This window comes from Scyliorhinus canicula, chromosome 13, assembly GCF_902713615.1.
Source record: "Scyliorhinus canicula chromosome 13, sScyCan1.1, whole genome shotgun sequence".
Classification (NCBI taxonomy): domain Eukaryota; kingdom Metazoa; phylum Chordata; class Chondrichthyes; order Carcharhiniformes; family Scyliorhinidae; genus Scyliorhinus; species Scyliorhinus canicula.
The window spans coordinates 84,981,108-84,999,325 of NC_052158.1; the positions used below are offsets into that span (position 1 = coordinate 84,981,108).

Consider the following 18,218-nt stretch of genomic DNA (forward strand, 5'->3'; position numbering starts at 1 on the left):
GAGATTCAGACATCCCCGATGAAGTAAGGGCCCTGGAGTGCCCGAGGATAAGTGACCGACAGCGAGGCCGCCTGCACCAGTGAAGTGAGGATCCACTGGCCCTTCATAATCTGTCTCAAGTCAGTTGTTGGTGTCCCACACAATTATTCTTCTCTTTCACTGAATCCATGTGCATTGACTTGCAAGAGCACCATGAGGCCGGGCCATCCAGAGTCGTTGCCGGCCCCCACCCCCCTGTCACCCGAGAGACCAGCTAGGAGGAGAGCTCCGAGGAGAACACCGCAAATTCGTCACAGCTATCACCCGCAGCTCCGTGGGCAACATGAGAAAATAGGCTTCTGGGTCACTATCTGGTGAGAACCACAGAGTTGCTGATACACATCAGCTGGAGGCAGGAACATCCGAGGGAGACAACAGTTCTGTTGAATCCCAGGACTCAGCTGGGTCCAAGCCAGATGCCGATCCTCTGGACAAGGTTCTCCCTGAGCTGCCACAGATGATGAGCCAGAGCCAGAGATTCAGGAGGAGTTGCCACCGATACTCCAATGACTGCAAGGCCGATTAGAGGAGTCCCAAAGGCTTCAGGCACAGTAGATCATGCTGGCACTCTCTTAAGAGTCCTGGGATACCCACTAGTTCCCAGCCAATAGTATTCAGGCAGGTTATAACACTCAAAAGTACAGTTCTTTACACCTGAATAATTTTTGTAAATCTCCTCTGCACACTCACCAGTATCTTCACATCCTTCCTCAAGTATGCTGCCCAGAACTGGACCTTGTACTCCAAATGAGGCCTAACTTACAGAAATTCAACATGACTTCCTTACTCTTGCACTCAATGCCCCCGATAGTGTATGATTTATTAACTGCATTCTCAGCATGCCTTGCCATTTCAATGAAACTTATACACCAATGTCCCTCTGTTCCTGAACCTCCTTTACAGTTTCCCCCTTTATTTTGTACTGTCTCTCCATATTCTTCCTGCCAAAATGAATCACCTCACACTTCTTGCCATTGAACTTCATCTGCCCCTTGTCTGCCCAATTCACCAACATATCAATGTCCTTTTGAAGTTCAAGATGATCCGCATCACAGTTGAAAATGTTTCCCATTTTCGTATCATCTGAAAATTTTGAAATCATGCCCTGATCACAACTATGTAGGTCATTAATATTTATCAAGAACAGAAAAGGACTGTTTTCTGTAATTCAACCAATTTCCTATCCAAATGCCTACTTTTCCTTTTATTCATGAGCTAGAATTTTGCTCACAAGTCTGATGTGTGGTATTGTATCAAATGCCTTTTGAAAATCCATACACACAGCATCAACACCGTTGTCCTTATCAACCATTTCCGTTACCTCCCCAGAAATATCCAGCAAGTTAGTTAATCATGATTTTCCTTTGATGAATCCATGCTGGAATTTCTTGATTATGCTGCACTTGTCTAAGTGACTGTAGATTTTGTCCTGAGCTATATTTCCCCTAAGTTTCCCTGCTATTGAAGTCAAACTGACTGGTCTGTAGTTGCTAGCTTTATCCTTGCACACCTTTTTGAACAAGGATGTCACATTCATAATTCTCCAGTCCTCTGGCACCACCCCTGTGTCTAAGGAAGACTAGGAGATATTTGCGATGCCTCTGCATTTTCCACTTTCATTTCTCTCCGCACCCTTAGATTGAATTATGTTTCACAATGATCCTGACAAGTGCCTTTGGGACATCTGTCATGTTAAAAGCATGATATAAATGCAAGTTGTTGTTGTACATTATATTAGATACTGTTGGTGTGTATATCTAACCCACAGATGAAATTCTCCTCCTTAGGAATAGGCTTTTCACGATTATAATATAAATTTAGTAGGTTCTCAAATGCTCCATATAGAACAGACGATCCCTAATATCATACACATGGATTCATTAAATATTTAGGATTACTTTAAAGCTGGCCGTGCAGGGACATATGAAGACTATGATGGAATATCTACATTGACCAACTAATAAAGGAAATAAACCTTGACTATTGGACGCTGGGAAGGAGAAGGAGTTAGTCAGGTCCATTTATGAACTATTGTGTTATTGTTAATGGAAAGTTGAGCAGCGGATTGTTGTGGTTTCATAGGAGTACAGATTTGTAAGTCGACTGGCATACTCATAAAGAAATAAAGATTAATTGACGTGGTATCGAGCTTATACCACAATTGGCTGAGGTTTTTGCAGAGTATTTCATTATCTTGCAGAGAGATTTGAATTAGAGGGCATCATGCAGTTACGGTGTGAGATGGAGGAAGCCATATTGAGAGGTGGTGAAAATTTTGTGGAAGGCCACAGCAGATTAAGGTTTTCTAAGGCTTTCAGAATTTTGTCCTCCTTTTCTGCTTCTTTCCTTTAATTGTCCCAATCCCTTTAAATGGAAACTTGAAGTTTCCGCTCCCAAATGCGAGTGACCTCCATTGTATCTATCTGAGACCGCACGTGGTGCTGTTAATAATTACACCAGTTAGTTTTACACCAGAGAATTGAATGTTGATGTTTACACATGACGTTTCAGGCCAGATTTGCCCAAATGGTGACTTTTACAGTCAAAAATCAGCTTTAAAACCATGATAACACCCAACAGCTTGCTGTGGTGCCACAAAGTTAAGCATATTCCCTGGTTTGAAATGTAAATGAAACTGTGTACAATGTACATGCCAGTATTTTTTTTAACAGTAAATAAAGCTAAAAGCCACAGACATTATTCCACTGGTTCAGCCAAAGTAAGTATTTCTCACAAGAATATCTGCTTCTGCAGAGCTCACAGTGACGAAGGAGGTCAAGGAAACAGTCTTCTATTGAGAAATACAAAAGAGAATTGGTTACCGCTTCTGCAAAGTCTCCCATTTAACCAGCAACTATGTGCTGAAATCAGTAAAAAGTGAATTAAAACCTGAAGTGATCCTTTGTATATTTGCTGAGATTCTGTTTGGTATTAATTGAAAGCAGGACTAAATCTCCTTATGTATCTTTGATTAGATTAGTGTAAACAGGGTTTTACTGTTCTACTTTTCTTTCTTTGCAGGCACCATTACAATGCTTTGTTTCACCAATCTCAAGCTATGAGCGGAACATCACTCGAAAGCACAAAAACACTTAAACAGAAGTATAACGTAGATTCGCCCAAAGCTCAGTCAGGTATGTATGTTCAGGAATTTTTGATTTCCAGAGACTGGCTTATTTACTCACTTTTGAATTTTAAGTGCTCTTTTTTTCCCCTCATGGATTTTCTCTCACCCACTCCTCTCCCTGAAAGTTGGTCCTTCTTGAGCTATGGATCTTCAGGCAGAGGTATCCCCGAAATACTTCACCTGCATGGCCAGTGTTTACACGTGAGTTTTGACTGTTGAGTGTCAGTGGGCTGTTCCACTGTGGGGGCATGACAACAAAGGCCGATGCTCCTCACCCACTGAACCTGTGGGCACTTTCAACAACGTTCATTATAAGGGGTCAGCCTTTCTCCCTACTCTAAACCTAATGATGAAACCAGCAATATGTATTGTCGTTAAACATTCCCAGGCTATTATCATGTGACTGAGCACAGGTCAGGGATCAAACTGGGGACCTTCCCAGTCTGAACAGCTCAGCTACTCACCGGCTAAATGCTGGAGCCACTGGGGAAACAAGATATTTTTCCAAAAAAAAGAAGCCACGTGCTTTATGAGGAAAGAAAATCTGTTTGATTGTGCCTGACCTCCTAATTTACATTAGCATTTTTATTTTTTCAGTGCTTAAGGCACCTAAACCATCAAACAAATTCCGCCTTTCCCTCTCCCTAGGAACTGCAGTGCGTTTGCTAATTTTTTTTTTTAATAAACATTTTATTGAGGTATTTTTGGTATAGTAACAACAACAAAATAAACAATATATGAAACTATTAACATAGTGCAAAAGCCATTTACTTCTCGTACAGATCCCACCGTTATTGACCCCCGACTCTAATCTAAACCACTCCACCCCCCCCCCCTCCGTCCGCTGACGATTAATGTCCCGCAAAGAAGTCGACCAACGGTTGCCACCTCCGGGTGAACCCCAACAGTGACCCGCTCAAGGCAAACTTGATTTTCTCTAAACACAGAAAGCTAGCCATGTCCGATAGCCAGGTCTCCGACTTCGGGAGCTTTGAGTGCCTCCATGCTAATAGTATCCGTTTCTGGGCTACCAGAGAAGCAATGGCCAGAACGTTTGCCTCTTTCTCGTCCTGGATTCTCAGATCGTCCGGCACCCTGAAAATCGCCACCTCTGGACTCAGCGACGCCCTTGTTTTTAACACCATGGACATGACGTCTGCAAACCCCTGCCAAAATCCCCTATGCTTTGGACATGTCCAAAACATGTGGACATGGTTCGTCAGTCCTCTCGCACATCTTGTGCACCTGTCCTCCACCCCAAAGAATATGCTCATCCGGGCCACTGTCATGTGCGCCTGGTGAACAATCTTAAATTGTATCAGGCTGAGCCTGTCACATGTTGCGGACACGTTGACTCTACTCAACACGTCTGCCCATTGACCATCCTCTATCTCACCTCCCAGCTCCTCCTCCCACTTGCGCTTTAGCTCTTCGGTCGGCGTCTCCTCCGTTCCCATATCGTTTGCTAAATTTAAACAACTGAAATATTTACAAGATTAAACTGGTTAAAAGCACTGATAAATTCCAAGTGCGAGTGAGTACCATAGCATTTCTGCAGAAAGGGTTTGAAATAATATTGTTGACAAACTCTTAATAAAAGAGTTCTGCACTTTTCAAATTGAACGCCAATAATAACAATAATAATAATCACAATAATAATCGCTTATTGTCACAAGTAGGCTTCAATGAAGTTACTGTGTAAAAGCCCCTATTCCACCACCAGCCCGGTAGTGGTGGCGACCCTGCGGATATGGGGCCAGTGGAGGAGGCATGTGGGGGAGATGGGGGCGTCTGTCTGGGCGCCAATCTGCGACAACCATCGGTTTGCCCCCGGCAGTATGGATGGGGGGTTCCGAGTATGGCGGCGAGCAGGGGCGGGAAGGGTGGGTGACATGTTCCTGGAAGGGAGCTTCGCGAGTTTGAGGAGCCTGGAGGAGAAATTTGGGTTGGTAAGGGGAAATGATTTTAGATACCTACAGTTGCGGGACTTTGTTCGTAGACAGGTCCCATCTTTCCCACGCCTCCCGCCAATGGGGATCCTCGACAGAATAGTCTCTAGAAGGGAAGAAGGGGAGGGCAGAGTCTCGGGTATATATAAGGTGCTTATGAGGGAGGAAGGGTCCCAGACAGAGGAACTGAAACTTAAATGGGAGGAGGAGCTAGGCGGGGAAATGGAGGATGGGCTGTGGGCAGAGACCCTGAGTAGGGTAAATTCGACCGCGACATGTGCTAGGCTCGGGCTGATCCAATTTAAGGTCGTTCACCGGGCCCATATGACGGTGGCTCGGATGAGCAAATTTTTCGGGATAGAGGACAAATGCGCTAGGTGCGCGGGAGGACCAGCGAACCACGTTCACATGTTTTGGGCATGTCCTGAGCTGAGGGGGTACTGGGAGGGATTTGCGGGGGTCATGTCCCAGGTGCTAAAAACAAGGGTGGGGATGAGTCCAGGGGTGGCAATTTTTGGGGTTTCGGAAGACCCGGGCGTCCAGGGGGAGAAAGAGGCCGATGTTTTGGCCTTTGCTTCCCCGATAGCCCGGCGACGAATATTATTGGCGTGGAGGGACTCAAAGCCCCCGAAGACTGAGTGGTGGCTTGCGGACATGTTGAGTTTCCTGGGGATGGAAAAATTAAGTTCGCCTTGAGGGGATCTGTGCAGGGGTTCACCCGGAGGTGGCAACCATTTATTGACTTCTTTGCGGGAGAGTGAGCGTCAGCAGGGGGGTGGGGGGGAGGGGGGGGGGGGGTAGAGTAGAGTAGGAGGGAAAATATGGCGGGTAGTACCGGTGGGAGGGGAGCGGGCTTGTGCAATATGTTACGATGGAAGTATTGAAAGTACGTGGATGTTTGCACATTTTTGCCTTTTTTGCTTTCTTTCTGATGATGTCTGTAACTGTTATAAAGCCAAAAACTACCTCAATAAAATTGTTTATTAAAAAAAAAGCCCCTATTCGTCACATTCCGCCGCCTGTTTGGGGAGGCCGGTATTGGAATTGAACCCGCGCTGCTGGCCTTATTTTGCATTACAAGCCAGTGCTAAACCCCTAAAGTAAATTCGCCCAGATTTGTCTGGAGGGTGTCTTGTCAGTTAAAATCTTTCCCTTGTCCTACCGTCTCTTGTCCTTCATTTCAAAATATTTTAAGGCACGAGTTGCTGGAAGTACAGACAGATGATGGCAACAGGAGATCTGGAACCTTGGTGAATGGTGAGACTAATGGGGCTGGATTCTCCGTTTTTGTTGCTAAGTGCCAGCTCGAATGAAGAATTTGCGGAAGTTCTACGAAAGAAAATTCAGCGCTGACCCCTTGCCAATTCTGTGATTGGTGAGGGGCTAGCAGCGGCGACGGGTGAAACTCCAGGCTCCCGCGCCGCAAACGGTCAGAGAATGGCGGGGTCCCTGTCCGCGCATGCCCACGGTTGAAGACCTGCAGTGGTAGGGCTGCACAACATGGCGAATACCATGCGCGGACCTGACTCACCATCTGCGACCCCACAGGCCACCCCTGGCCACCCTCTACCAGTCCCCCAGCCGTCTTGGATATCCCCCCCCCCCCCCCTCCCCCGCCCCCCCCCCCCCCGGCCAGTGGCATGGATCCCGGCCGAGTGTGGTGGTGCTGGACACAGTCTGCAGCCGCCATGCTGAGTTCCCAACCGCTGTGACCACATGTATCCTGCGCTATCGGTCACTCGGCCCATCGGGGGCGTAGCATTGCGGGAGGGCCTGCCGATGACTCGCCAATGCCATTTCTACGGCGCGTGGCGAGTGACGCGATTATGCTATTTCTGAGGAGGCGGAGCATTGCTGACCAGGATTAAACTGCCGCTAGCCCCGATTAGGGGGTCGGAGTTGATTTTGCCCCCGATCGGCGATTCTGATAACCCCATCGGGCAACAGAGAATCACGCCAATGGTCTAGCTCCCTCACCTTGCAATTTGAGGGTTGAGAGTAATGATAGAGAAGGAAATTACGTGGATTAGAGTAAAACCAGGTGACAGAAAGAGAAATGAAAAGGGAAAATTAGATTGAGACAGAAAGAGAAAAAAAGGTAAGAACAATTAAAATATCTAACTTTATAAATCATGACGTACAATATATGTATTTAACATTTTTAGAAATGAGATTCTACTGTTTAAATTGTTCCTTTTTTCAGCCAGAGAGATTGATTGACATTGCATGAACAGAAATGTTCTCGTTAACCAGGAATTTGGATTGTTAATTAGCAGCTCTAACCGGCAATCATTGCATTCAGTGCAGCAATTTTATTAAACTCACGGGGAGGTTGAGGGTGAGCTGTCCTTTTCACAAAGTTACCTGTGGAACAGTGCAAATCGTTCAACAGCTTGTGGCAATTTGAATTTCACGAACATCTCTTCCTCCCCTCAAGTAGCTGGACATTTTGCAAGTTATTGATGGTGATGGTTAGAAAACCTGTCATTGTAGTTTCGGCAGCAAATTTTTTCTGTGCCATAAAATCAAGTTGGCCTCTTGGGTGAACATAAAAGATCCCAGGCACTAGTTGAAGATTAGCAGGATGTGGTCCAGACTCATGGCCAATACTTGTTCTTCAAACAATATCACTAAAACAGATTACCAGGCCATTTATTTTATTACCATTTGTGGGACTTTTCAACGTGTGAGGGACAGTGGTTGTACTTCAGAAGCATTTTATACACCGTCAAAAATACTTTGGATCATCGGAGGGTTATGAAAGGCTCTGTATGAATGCAAATTAGTTTATTCTTTCTTTATTACCACGAGTGGCCTCGAAGAAAAACCCAGCGAATTATTTCTTATTCTTGAGTAAATTAGCAAGCGGAAAATAAATTCCTAACAATTACAATTTTTATACTCTGTGGAATGAATTGTCTTTTGCCCAGTTCCATTACTGCTGGGAAGTAAGTGTGTCAGTGTAACTTTTAATAGGACACGAAATGGAGCCCTGAGAAAGAAACATTGGAAAGTTTTTTTTTGGGAAGTAAAATGTTACACTGATCAATGTCAGGCTGGAGCATTTTACTATGATTAACGCCTAGCCTCATCATTCGGGTGTTCCGAAGAAAGGCGAAGCACGGAATGGAAATAGCCTATACATGTACTTTTATTCTTTCCCAGTAGAGCACCCTAGTATCTTAACTAGTCTCAGTAGAGTCGACTGTATTGCACCACAGTGCAGTGAGAATTCTATTTTCTACAACGTGCATTTCTTTGATCTGTGAGTGACATTGTTCATTCAGTTTCAAAAGCACCTGAATTTGTCTTTCCTTTTGATTCTCATGTCCTAAAAGCTCAGATGAATTAAAAGAATTCCTGCAGCAGCCCCACTCTTAGTACATCCGATAACAATTACAGGCTTCAGCAAACAGCCACACTGTGCTCCACACCAACTCATTTTAATTATTTAAACTTGTGTTCTACTTTTACTGCCTGTTCAATTTACCAGCCCATTTTTTAATTCCCTGTTGTACGTCAGGACCTCTCTATGCATATGGATGCGGTCCAGGTTATAATGTAAGATTTATTACTGTGGTCCTCAAATCAGTTAAGATGGATAAGTTCATTAAAAATCTATAAATTAATTTCCTTTCTCTTTCCCCTATTTCATGGTCAACCCAGTAGCTAAAATATTACTTACATCCCAAGTGTCTTGGATTATTTTGTCTACTTAAATAACTAGCAGCCCAAATCTTGTTTTCAAAGCAAAGCTCAAAGACACATATAGTCCATTTACAGAGTAGCTATTGACTGAGAAATAAAAAGTTTTCAATAAATAATGAGGAATAATAAATAATTCAATACCAACTAATCTCCCTACTGTTCTCGTGTCCTCTAAGTCTAAATTTATCATGCTTGGATCTTCAAGCATTCTGCACACTCACCAATTAGTCACCCAAGTGTCACCCAAGTGTCACTTAGCTTTCAGCTGATAGTCCTGGCAAGTTTAAGGGAACTCGGTTTATTTGCTATTGACCGACATGACTCCCATTCAGGGAAATGTTTAACTCTTCCCCTGCAAAGGTGATCTGAACCTTTCAGGAATTTATGGGAAGCTTGTTTCAGGACGAGGTTAACATATTAGTACAAAGCTATACTTGAAGGCAGATTTTTAAAATAAATCTTTTTTTTCTTTCATGTGATGTGAGTGTCGCTGGCTAGGCCTGGATTCATTGCGTGTCTCTAATTGTGTGGCGTGTCTCTGATTGAGTGGCAAGCTGGGCTATTTAAGAGGGCAGTTAAGAGTCTGTGGTTCTCGAGTCACATGGAGGCCAGACCAGGTGGTAAGAATGGCAGATTTATTTCCCGAAAGGAGCTTTAATGAACCAGATGTGTTTACATGGCAATGATAGTTTCATGGTCAACATCGCCGAGATCGCTTTCAAATTCCACATTTTACGAATTGAATTCAAATTTCACCAGCTGCTGTAGGGACTTTTGAATCCATGTCCTCAGAGTATTAGCCTGGGCTTCTGGTTTACTAGTCCAGTGACATTACCACAAAACTACCATCTCTCCTTAAATGTGAATGGTATATGTTACAATGATCTCAAAATCATTGACCATAATATATGAAACTACTTTTGGGCTCAAGGTCCAAGTTGGAACAAAATACAAAGTCAAATACGAGCCATCAGGCTAATGAAGCCCACTGCAATCACAAAGTAGGCAGACAAATCCAAGGTAGAAAATAAAGCTTGTTCAGTAAGAGAGAACTGTCACATTACTGCAATTATGATGATGAAACAAATTCCACAATGGAAGAGTGAGCAGTGTGTTTTTCAAGAAAAGCAGCTTCCAATTATTCAGCGCCTATAGACTGGTAAAACACTCCAAGGCACTTTATAAGGACGTAGTCAGACATAGCAATACGGAACCAAAGAGGATATGTGGGGAAACATGGCAAAAAGATTGGTCAAAGAGGTAGATGTTAGAAGCATTTTAAAGGAGAGAAGCATCATACAGAGAATTTGAAAGCTTACGACCTAGTTGGCTGAAGGCACGGTTACCATTGCTGAGGCGGAGGAAGTGGTGAATGCCAAAGAGGCCAGGGTTAGAGAAAAATGAAAAGAGCTTTTCCCGATTGTAGGATGTTTCAAAGCACCTTCAGAGCCGAGAATATACTTTTGTGGTTTGTCACTGTTGTAATGTCACGGTGTGGCAGCCAATTTGCAAACTGCAAACTTCCATAAACAGCAAAGTGATAACGGTCAGGTAATCTGTGCTTGCGAGGAATAAATACTGAGCATGTTTTTGCGTTAGCTCCCCTGCTCAGGGCCGGTGCTAGGAATTGCGGGCCCAATTAGAAAAGTGATGGCGGGGCCCCTACTCTACAAAAGTAAAAATTTATGTATGTTTATATTTCGTGTAGTATGCTCGTCTTTAACCAAAAAAAAAACATTAAATGCTTGATATACTAAAATTTTGAAACTTACTTACCCGGGCGGAAGGATTTGGCGGCGCAGGGCTGAAGGATTTGTCGACGGTAATGCGGTGCGTTCCCCAAAAGTAAAAACTACCCTATAGTTCCTCTTAGAATACAGAAAAGGCTTCAAACGGTAACTCTGTCGCTGCTGGCGCGGGGCCCCCTTAAGGTGCGGGGCCCAATTTGATGAAATTGGTCAAATAGGCTTAAAACCGGCCCTGCCCCTGCTCTTCTTTGAAATAGTGCCATGGAATTTGTCACATGAAGCAGTGTAAACTTCTTAGGGAGTCATAGGGCAGGGGGAAGTCACAGAGATACAGATGGGCAAGGCCTTGGAGGGACTTGAACGTGATAAAGCCACGGAGACCATTGGAAAATCATATTGGGCGGAATTCTAAATGAACAGTTAATGCGCTTGTCACCTGATTAGTGCGACAATTAAATAAAAATTTATCCCCAGTGACTGGATTCTTCCTGTACTTCTAACTTGCAGCAGTCACTGTTTGACAGTTTGTGCGAAAGAAGTTCAGTGACGACCAAGAGTAGTCAAGGTCAGTCAATGCCATATCTCTACAGCTTTACTTGCCTACCAAGAATCTTAATCAATCGTGACTCACAGCTCAAATTTCATCACTTCAACTCATACACGTAACAATGCTGCAATCGTACATGGCACAGCGTGCACACACTGCTCACTATTCCAGTGTGGCTGTCACATCATTCAGATACACTGCGCCACCCACATTGACATAAGGTAGGGTAGTACTGCAGGCAGCAGCCAGCATACTGACATGGGACAGACACAGCTGCATGTCCTTACTCTGTGGAGGAAACCATGCTCTACATCATTACCTCTTCATTCACCTGAGGAAGTAGTGCTCCGAAAGCTAGTGATTTGAAACAAACCTGTTGGACTTTAACCTGGTGTTGTAAGACTTCTTACTGTGCTCACCCCAGTCCAACGCGGCATCTCCACATGATACATCATTAGAGTGAGCCACTCTATCTGAAAGCATGGACGAATGATAAAGAGTCATCCAGACTCAAACGTTAACTCTCTTCTCTTCACCACAGATGCTGTCAAATCTGTTATGATTGTCCAGAATTTTCTGTTTTTGTTGTTGTTGTGCAAGAATGATAGTCTGCTCCTACTTAATCCTCCTCACCACATCCTACTTTCTATCATCCCTGAATCTCTTTTGATCCCAAGCTGCAGATTTTCTAAGTAGGTGTCTCTGCCTTTTCCCCCACCAATCCCTCTATTCCCTCAATGCCACCCTATTGTTATCTCTGTCTCCTTTCAGATAACCAAGGGTTGAAAATCAATGGTACAGGAGTGTAAAGTGGAGAAGTAATGAGTGACACTGATTATTATGTAACATCATCACCCAGTCCCATAATCATAGCCATCATCTCAAATACTGACACAATATGAACTTCAGAGGGTAGGGTAGGGATGGAATCTCTGTGAGGTGAGTCGCCAGGCATGAATGGCCAGCAGCCAGGGAAAGGGAAAAGGATAGCATGAGAGCCAGTTCAGGATGAGGTTGTACAAAGAGTTATGTTGCAGAGGCCTCATGACAACTTCAGTGGGACACATACAGGAAAAGTATGATGGGGAAGTGCACAGAAATGCTTCTTGCCCACCAGAAAACCTTTGGCTGCTCACAAGAAGAATGTCTAAGTCCTGTAGCAACATTGTGCAGGGTATTAAGGTGTTGTGTAGAGCTTAGAGCCCTTCAGGCCCTGTTTCATGAATCCAGCACCCACAGGCTTATTAGAGAGATGATGTGGAGATGCCGCGTTGGACTGGGGTGAGCACAGTAAAAAGTCTTACAATACCAGGTTAAAGTCAACAGATTTGTTTCGAATCACCAGCTTTCAGAGCACTGCTCCTTCCTCTGGTGAATGAAGAGGTGGGTTCCAGAAACATTTTATACAAAAGTCAAAGATGCATTACGGTACTTTGAATGCAAGTGTTTGCAGGTAATTAAGTCTTTACAGATCCAGAGAGATGGGTAATCATAGGTTAAAGAGGTGTGAACTGTCTCAAGCCAGGACAATTGGTAGGATTTTGCAAGCCCAGGCCAGATGGTGGGGGGTGAATGTACTGGGACATGAATCCAAGTTCCCGGTTGAGGCCGTACTCGTGTGTGGAACGTGGCTGTAAGTTTCTGCTCGGCGATTCTGCGTTGTCGCGCATCCAGTAGGCCGCCTTGGAGAACACTTACCCGAAGATCAGAGGCTTAATGCCCTTGACTGCTAAAGTGTTCCCTGACCGGAAGGGAACATTCCTGCCTGGCGACTGTCGCGCGATGTCCGTTCATCCATTGTCGCAGCGTCTGCATGGTCTCGGCAATATACCACGCTTTGGGACATCCTTTCCTGCAGCGTATGAGGTAGACAACATTGGCAGAGTCGCACAAGTATGCACCACATACCTGGTGGTGGTGTTCTCACGTGTAATGGTAGTACCCATGTTGATGATCTGGCACGTCTTGCAACCATGGCAAGGTTGTGTGGTGTTGTGGTCGTTGTTCTGAAGGCTGGGTAGTTTGCTGCAAACAATGGTTTGTTTGAGGTTGCACGGTTATTTGAGAGATGGGGGTGTGGGGATGACTTTGGCAAGATGTTCGTCTTCATTGATGACGTGTTGAAGGCTGCGAAGAAGATGTTGCAGTTTCTCAGCTCCGGGAAGTACTGGATGACGAAGGGTATTCTGTCGGTTGTGTCCCATGTTTGTCTTCCAAGGAGGTTGGTGTGGTTCTTTGCTGTGGCGCTTTGGAACTGTTGATTGATGAGTCGAGTGCCATATCCCATTCGTACAAGGGCATCTTTCGGCCTCTGTAGATGTATGTTATGCGCCTCCTCGTCTGAGCAGATCCTGTGTATAGGAGGGCTTGTCCTCCTATAAAGATGGCTTCTTTAATGTGTTTCGGGTGGAAGCTGGAGAAGTGGAGCATTGTGAGGTTATCCGTGGGCTTGAGGTAAAGCAAAGTGACCGTCCTTGATGGAGATGAGTGTGTCCAAGAATGCAACCGATTCTGGAGAGTGTCCATGGTGAGTCTGATGGTGGGATGGAACTTATTGATGTCATCGTGTAGTCGTTTCAGTGATTCTTCACCATGGGTCTAAAGGAAAAAAATGTCATCGATGTATTTGGTGGATAACATCGGTTGAAGGTCCTGTGCGGTGAGGAGGTCTTGTTCAAACCTGTGGATGAAGATGTTGGCATATTGAGGTGCAAATTTGATTCCCATGGCTATTCTGTGTGTCTGGATGAAGAACTTGTTGTCGAAGGTGAAGACGTTGTGATCCAGAATGAAGCGGATGAGTTGCAGAATTGCATCTGGAGATTGGCAGTTGTTGGTGTTGAGTACTGAGGCTGTTGCAGCAATGCCGTTGTCATGGGGGATGCTGGTGTAGAGTGCCGAGACATCCATTGTGACGAGGAATGTTCCTGGTTCAACTGGTCCATGGGTGCTGAGTTTCTGTAAGAAGTCCGTCGTATCGCAACAGAAGCTGTCCGTTCCTTGTACGATGGGTTTCAGATGTTTTCGATGTATCCAGAGAGGTTCTCACACAGGGTCCCATTGCCAGATACAGTAGGACGGCCTGATGTGTTGGCCTTGTGTACTTTCGGGAGGCAATAGAGATCTCCAACGCGGGGAGTACGTGGGATGAGAGCACGGTGGGTGCTCTGAAGGCCTGGATCCAAGGTCTTGATCAGTCTGTTGAGTTGGCGAGTGTGTTCCTTGGTCGGATCTGCAGGTACTTGTCTGTGGTGTTCCTGATTATTGAGTTGTCGGTACACTTCTTTGCAGTTGTCCATTCTGTTCAGTATGACGGTGGCCCCTCCTTTGCCAGTTTGATGACAATGTTGCGGTTGGTCTTGAGAGTGCGGATAGCGAAGCACAGCAATAACAGAAACTATAATTAAATATCCAGAAAATAGAACATGTTAACTATTATCTAATTCCCAACCCCTCTTTCCCCCCCCCCCACCCCACTTAAACTCGCCCCACCCTCTACTCTATCCACATAAGATAGATAAATATAGAGAGGAGAAGAAGGTTGTAAAAAAAATAAGTAAAATAAAAGGATAAGTGTCTTTGTTTTCGATGGCCGTTTCCATAACACCTTTCTTCAAGAATTTGAGTTCAAGTTTTCTATTTGGCTTTCCAGTCTGTAATGGTTTTACTCAGGTCTCCGTAGTTTCAGGAATACAGCAGCTTTTCTGGAGAAAACACAAGGGAGAGAGGGGGAGCAGGTCCTTTTTCCTGAGTATTCTGGTCTCCAACTGTGTTTCCCCTTGTCCTAGAAAACCATCCCAACTCTGACAGGACCCGATCACTGCCCGTTACCAGGCAGAATACTGCCTTTTGGCCAATTCATTGTCAACCAATTGCACTGAGTCCCACCGAGCTCTCGGCCAAAAACAATGGATTTTGCGGCCCAAGGCTAGCACAGTGTACTATGCTGTAACTTTCAAGCTCATCATTTCCTCTGCTTGACTTAAAGATATATGTTCATTAAGCATCCATGGATCAAAATGATAACAGCAAAAATAAAGAAAAGAAAGGGAAAATAAGGGAATCAACAGGAAGGGCCCTTAGAGAAGCGAGGGAAGGAAAAGAGGGAGAATTGCAAAACAGTTAGTCTGACATCAATAGATGGGACAATGTTAGAGACTATTATAAAAGTTGTGATAACAGAGCATTTGGAAAGCATCAACGGAATTGGAGAAAGCTAGCATGGGTTTATGAAAGGCAAATCATGATTTAAAAACCTACTGGAGTTTTTTGAGGATGTAACTAGTGGAATAGATAAGGGAGAACAAGTAGATGTGGTGTATTTGGAATTTCATAAGGCTTTTGATAAGGCCCCTCATAAGATGTTAGCAAGCAAATTTGAAGCACATGGAATCGGGCTAATGTATTGGCATGGACCAAGAATTGGTTGACAGGCAGGAAAATAGGGGAGAATAAATGGGTATTTTTGTGGGGTGGCATGGTGGCACAGTGGTTAGCACTGCTGCCTCACAGCGCCAGGGACCAAGGTTCTGTCGTGTTAAGCACACTGAGATAACACGATCTGCAACTGGATGCAGCTATGACTGAAATAGACTCCAGATCTTGAAGTTAGTTCAATCTGATTTATTGAACCTGTCACACAGTTAGCACAGTTCTCTGTGAGTTCGACTCTCTGCTAACCTAAGTGTGATTACTCTGTCTGACTGAACCAGATTAGCTCTTAGCCACATGCTGTATGCATTATGTGATATATACACTGGACTCACTCTGTAGATGTCCCCAGTGGAAAGAGGTGGAGTGTGAGTGGCTCGTGCCTTTTAGAGTGGGAAACCACCCCCAAGTGTTTTGTCTGCTGATTGGTTATGTCCTGTTCTCTGTGTTCATTAGCTGCCTGTCTGTATCTCATTATGTGCATGTCTGCATATCATGACATCTCCACTTTTGAAATGTTTTTCTATAGCCTATGTGAAAGTGTTTACATGTGTAGGCCGAAAAACTAACGGATTTGCATGAGATGGCAGATGGCAACATGAGTACATATGAAAACAGGTGTCTAATGTGCGAAAACAGAACATAGCAAACAAAACAAATGTTCATAAGTCCAGTCTCTGGGGCTTGCGCCTGATCCTGGTCGACCGCCGGAGAGGTGGTGGTGGGGACGACGGCACCTTGATGGGCAGGATTGCAGCCAGTCTGGTGGCCTTGTGGTTCGAGGTGTTAGGAGGTGGCACAATAACAGATGGAAACAACGAAGAATATGGTTGTGGGTGGGCAACTGTGCGCTGTACCCGTCTGTTGCGCTGCACAACAGAGCCATCAGCCATACTCACAACGTACGATCGAGGAGCAGCCTGTCGGATCCGACAACGACCGCTGGAGCTGACCAGCCTCCATCAGGTAGCCTGATCCGAACAGCATCAGCCAGGGATAGCACAGGCAAATTGGTGGCATGAGCGTCATAGTCCTGCTTTTGCCGGTCCCTGGAGACCAGAGATGTGTTCTTCGGGGGTTGTGGACCAAATGATAACGTCGTCCACATGCACACGAACCCCTTCAATGCCCTCCATCATCTGCTCCATGATTCTATGGAATATCTCCGAGGCTGAAACAATGCCGAACGGCATACGATTGTAGCAGTGCCTGCCAAACGGTGTGTTGAAGGTGCAGAGCCTTCTGCTGGACTCAGCCAGCTGGATTTGCCAGAACCTGTGCGATGCATCCAGCTTTGTGAAAAACCGGGCATGCGCCATCTCACTTGTTAGTTCCTCCCGCTTCGGGATGGGGTAGTGTTCCCACATTATATTCTGGTTGACATCCTTGGGATCAATACAGATGCGCAGCTCCCCCGATGGCTTTTTTACACATACCATCGAGCTGACCCAGTCAGTCGGTTCTGTGACTTTGATCCTGACGATCCTTTAACTGCGCCTTCAGGCGCTCCTTCAGTGGAGTCGGGACCCGGCGTGGAACGTGGACCACAGGCATCAGGCCACAACAGGATCTTGTACCGATATGGCAGAGTGCCCATCCCGTCAAACACATCCGGATACTGAGCGAGGATGTTGTCAATGCCGCTTGAAGATCGACGTTGGGAGAGGTCATTGTGTAGACCCGCTGCACAAGGTTTAGCAGCTTGCATGCCTGTGCACCGAGCAGGGAGGCCCTGTCTGGCTTGGCGATTTCAAACCTTAGCCTTGCATGAATGCTCCTGTTGGAGACAAACAGATTTCAGGATCCCAGTGCTGTGATGGCGTTGCCGTTATAGTGCAGGAGCTGGCAGCCTGCTGGAAGGAGCTTGGGTGGCTTCTTGATGTGGTGGAAATCTGCCAGTGAAAGGAGATTGGCAGAAGCACCTGTGTCCAGCTTGAACTGGATAGAGCAGTGATTTACTTGCATCACCGCACGCCATTCGACCGCAGAATCCACAGTGAGGATGGGCAGGCTTCGTGATGATGTCGGTGAGGCATGTTCACGTATGGTGATGATGCTCAGATGGTCGGGGGACTCCAGGCAATCGTCCTCTGGATCAGAATCCTGGAAACCTTGCTGGACACTCCGAACATACCTGCTGGCCCTTGACTGGTGGTGCAGACCTGCACAAGGCTGCATAGTGTCCAGGTTTCCCGCAATTTAAACAGCGCCTGACTCTTGTAGGGCAGTGTTTCTTTAAGTGGGCAGTGCCACTGTTCAGGCACATCATGGCATTAAGTTCCGTGCGTTGTCGTACATGTGCAGTGCGGTCGGCAGACGTTCGCACCTGTGCAGTGTGGTGATCGGCCACTTCGTTATCCCATTTGCATTGCCCATGTGTGGGGCTCCGGGAAGAGTGCGCGAGATGGCCGTTTTCATCAAGGCTGAGGCGCTGCATCCAGGCAATGGCCTGCACACTCGCTGCCTCGTGGGAGGCAAGTTTCTCAGTTTGAGCCGATTTGTATTGGGAATACCGATTTTTTGCGTGCTCGTGCACGGTACACGTTTCAATCGCGACTGGCAGGGTCATATGCTTGATTTTTAAAAGCTGCTCTCTCAGAGGATCAAAATGAACGCCAAAAACGATTTGGTCCCCTGATCATGAAATGAAAACCGCTTATTGTCACGAG

At 45.6% G+C, this 18,218-nt stretch overlaps 1 protein-coding gene across 1 annotated transcript in view; it reads left to right on the top strand.

Annotated features, from left to right (window-relative positions):
• nmnat3 (nicotinamide nucleotide adenylyltransferase 3) overlaps positions 1-18,218 on the top strand; it is a 106,327-nt gene that overhangs the window by 52,020 nt on the left and 36,089 nt on the right. Inside the window, exon 4 of the mRNA XM_038815681.1 lies at positions 3,061-3,173. Within this exon, the coding sequence (XP_038671609.1) occupies positions 3,061-3,173 (113 nt within the window). The remainder of the gene's footprint in view (positions 1-3,060; positions 3,174-18,218) is intronic.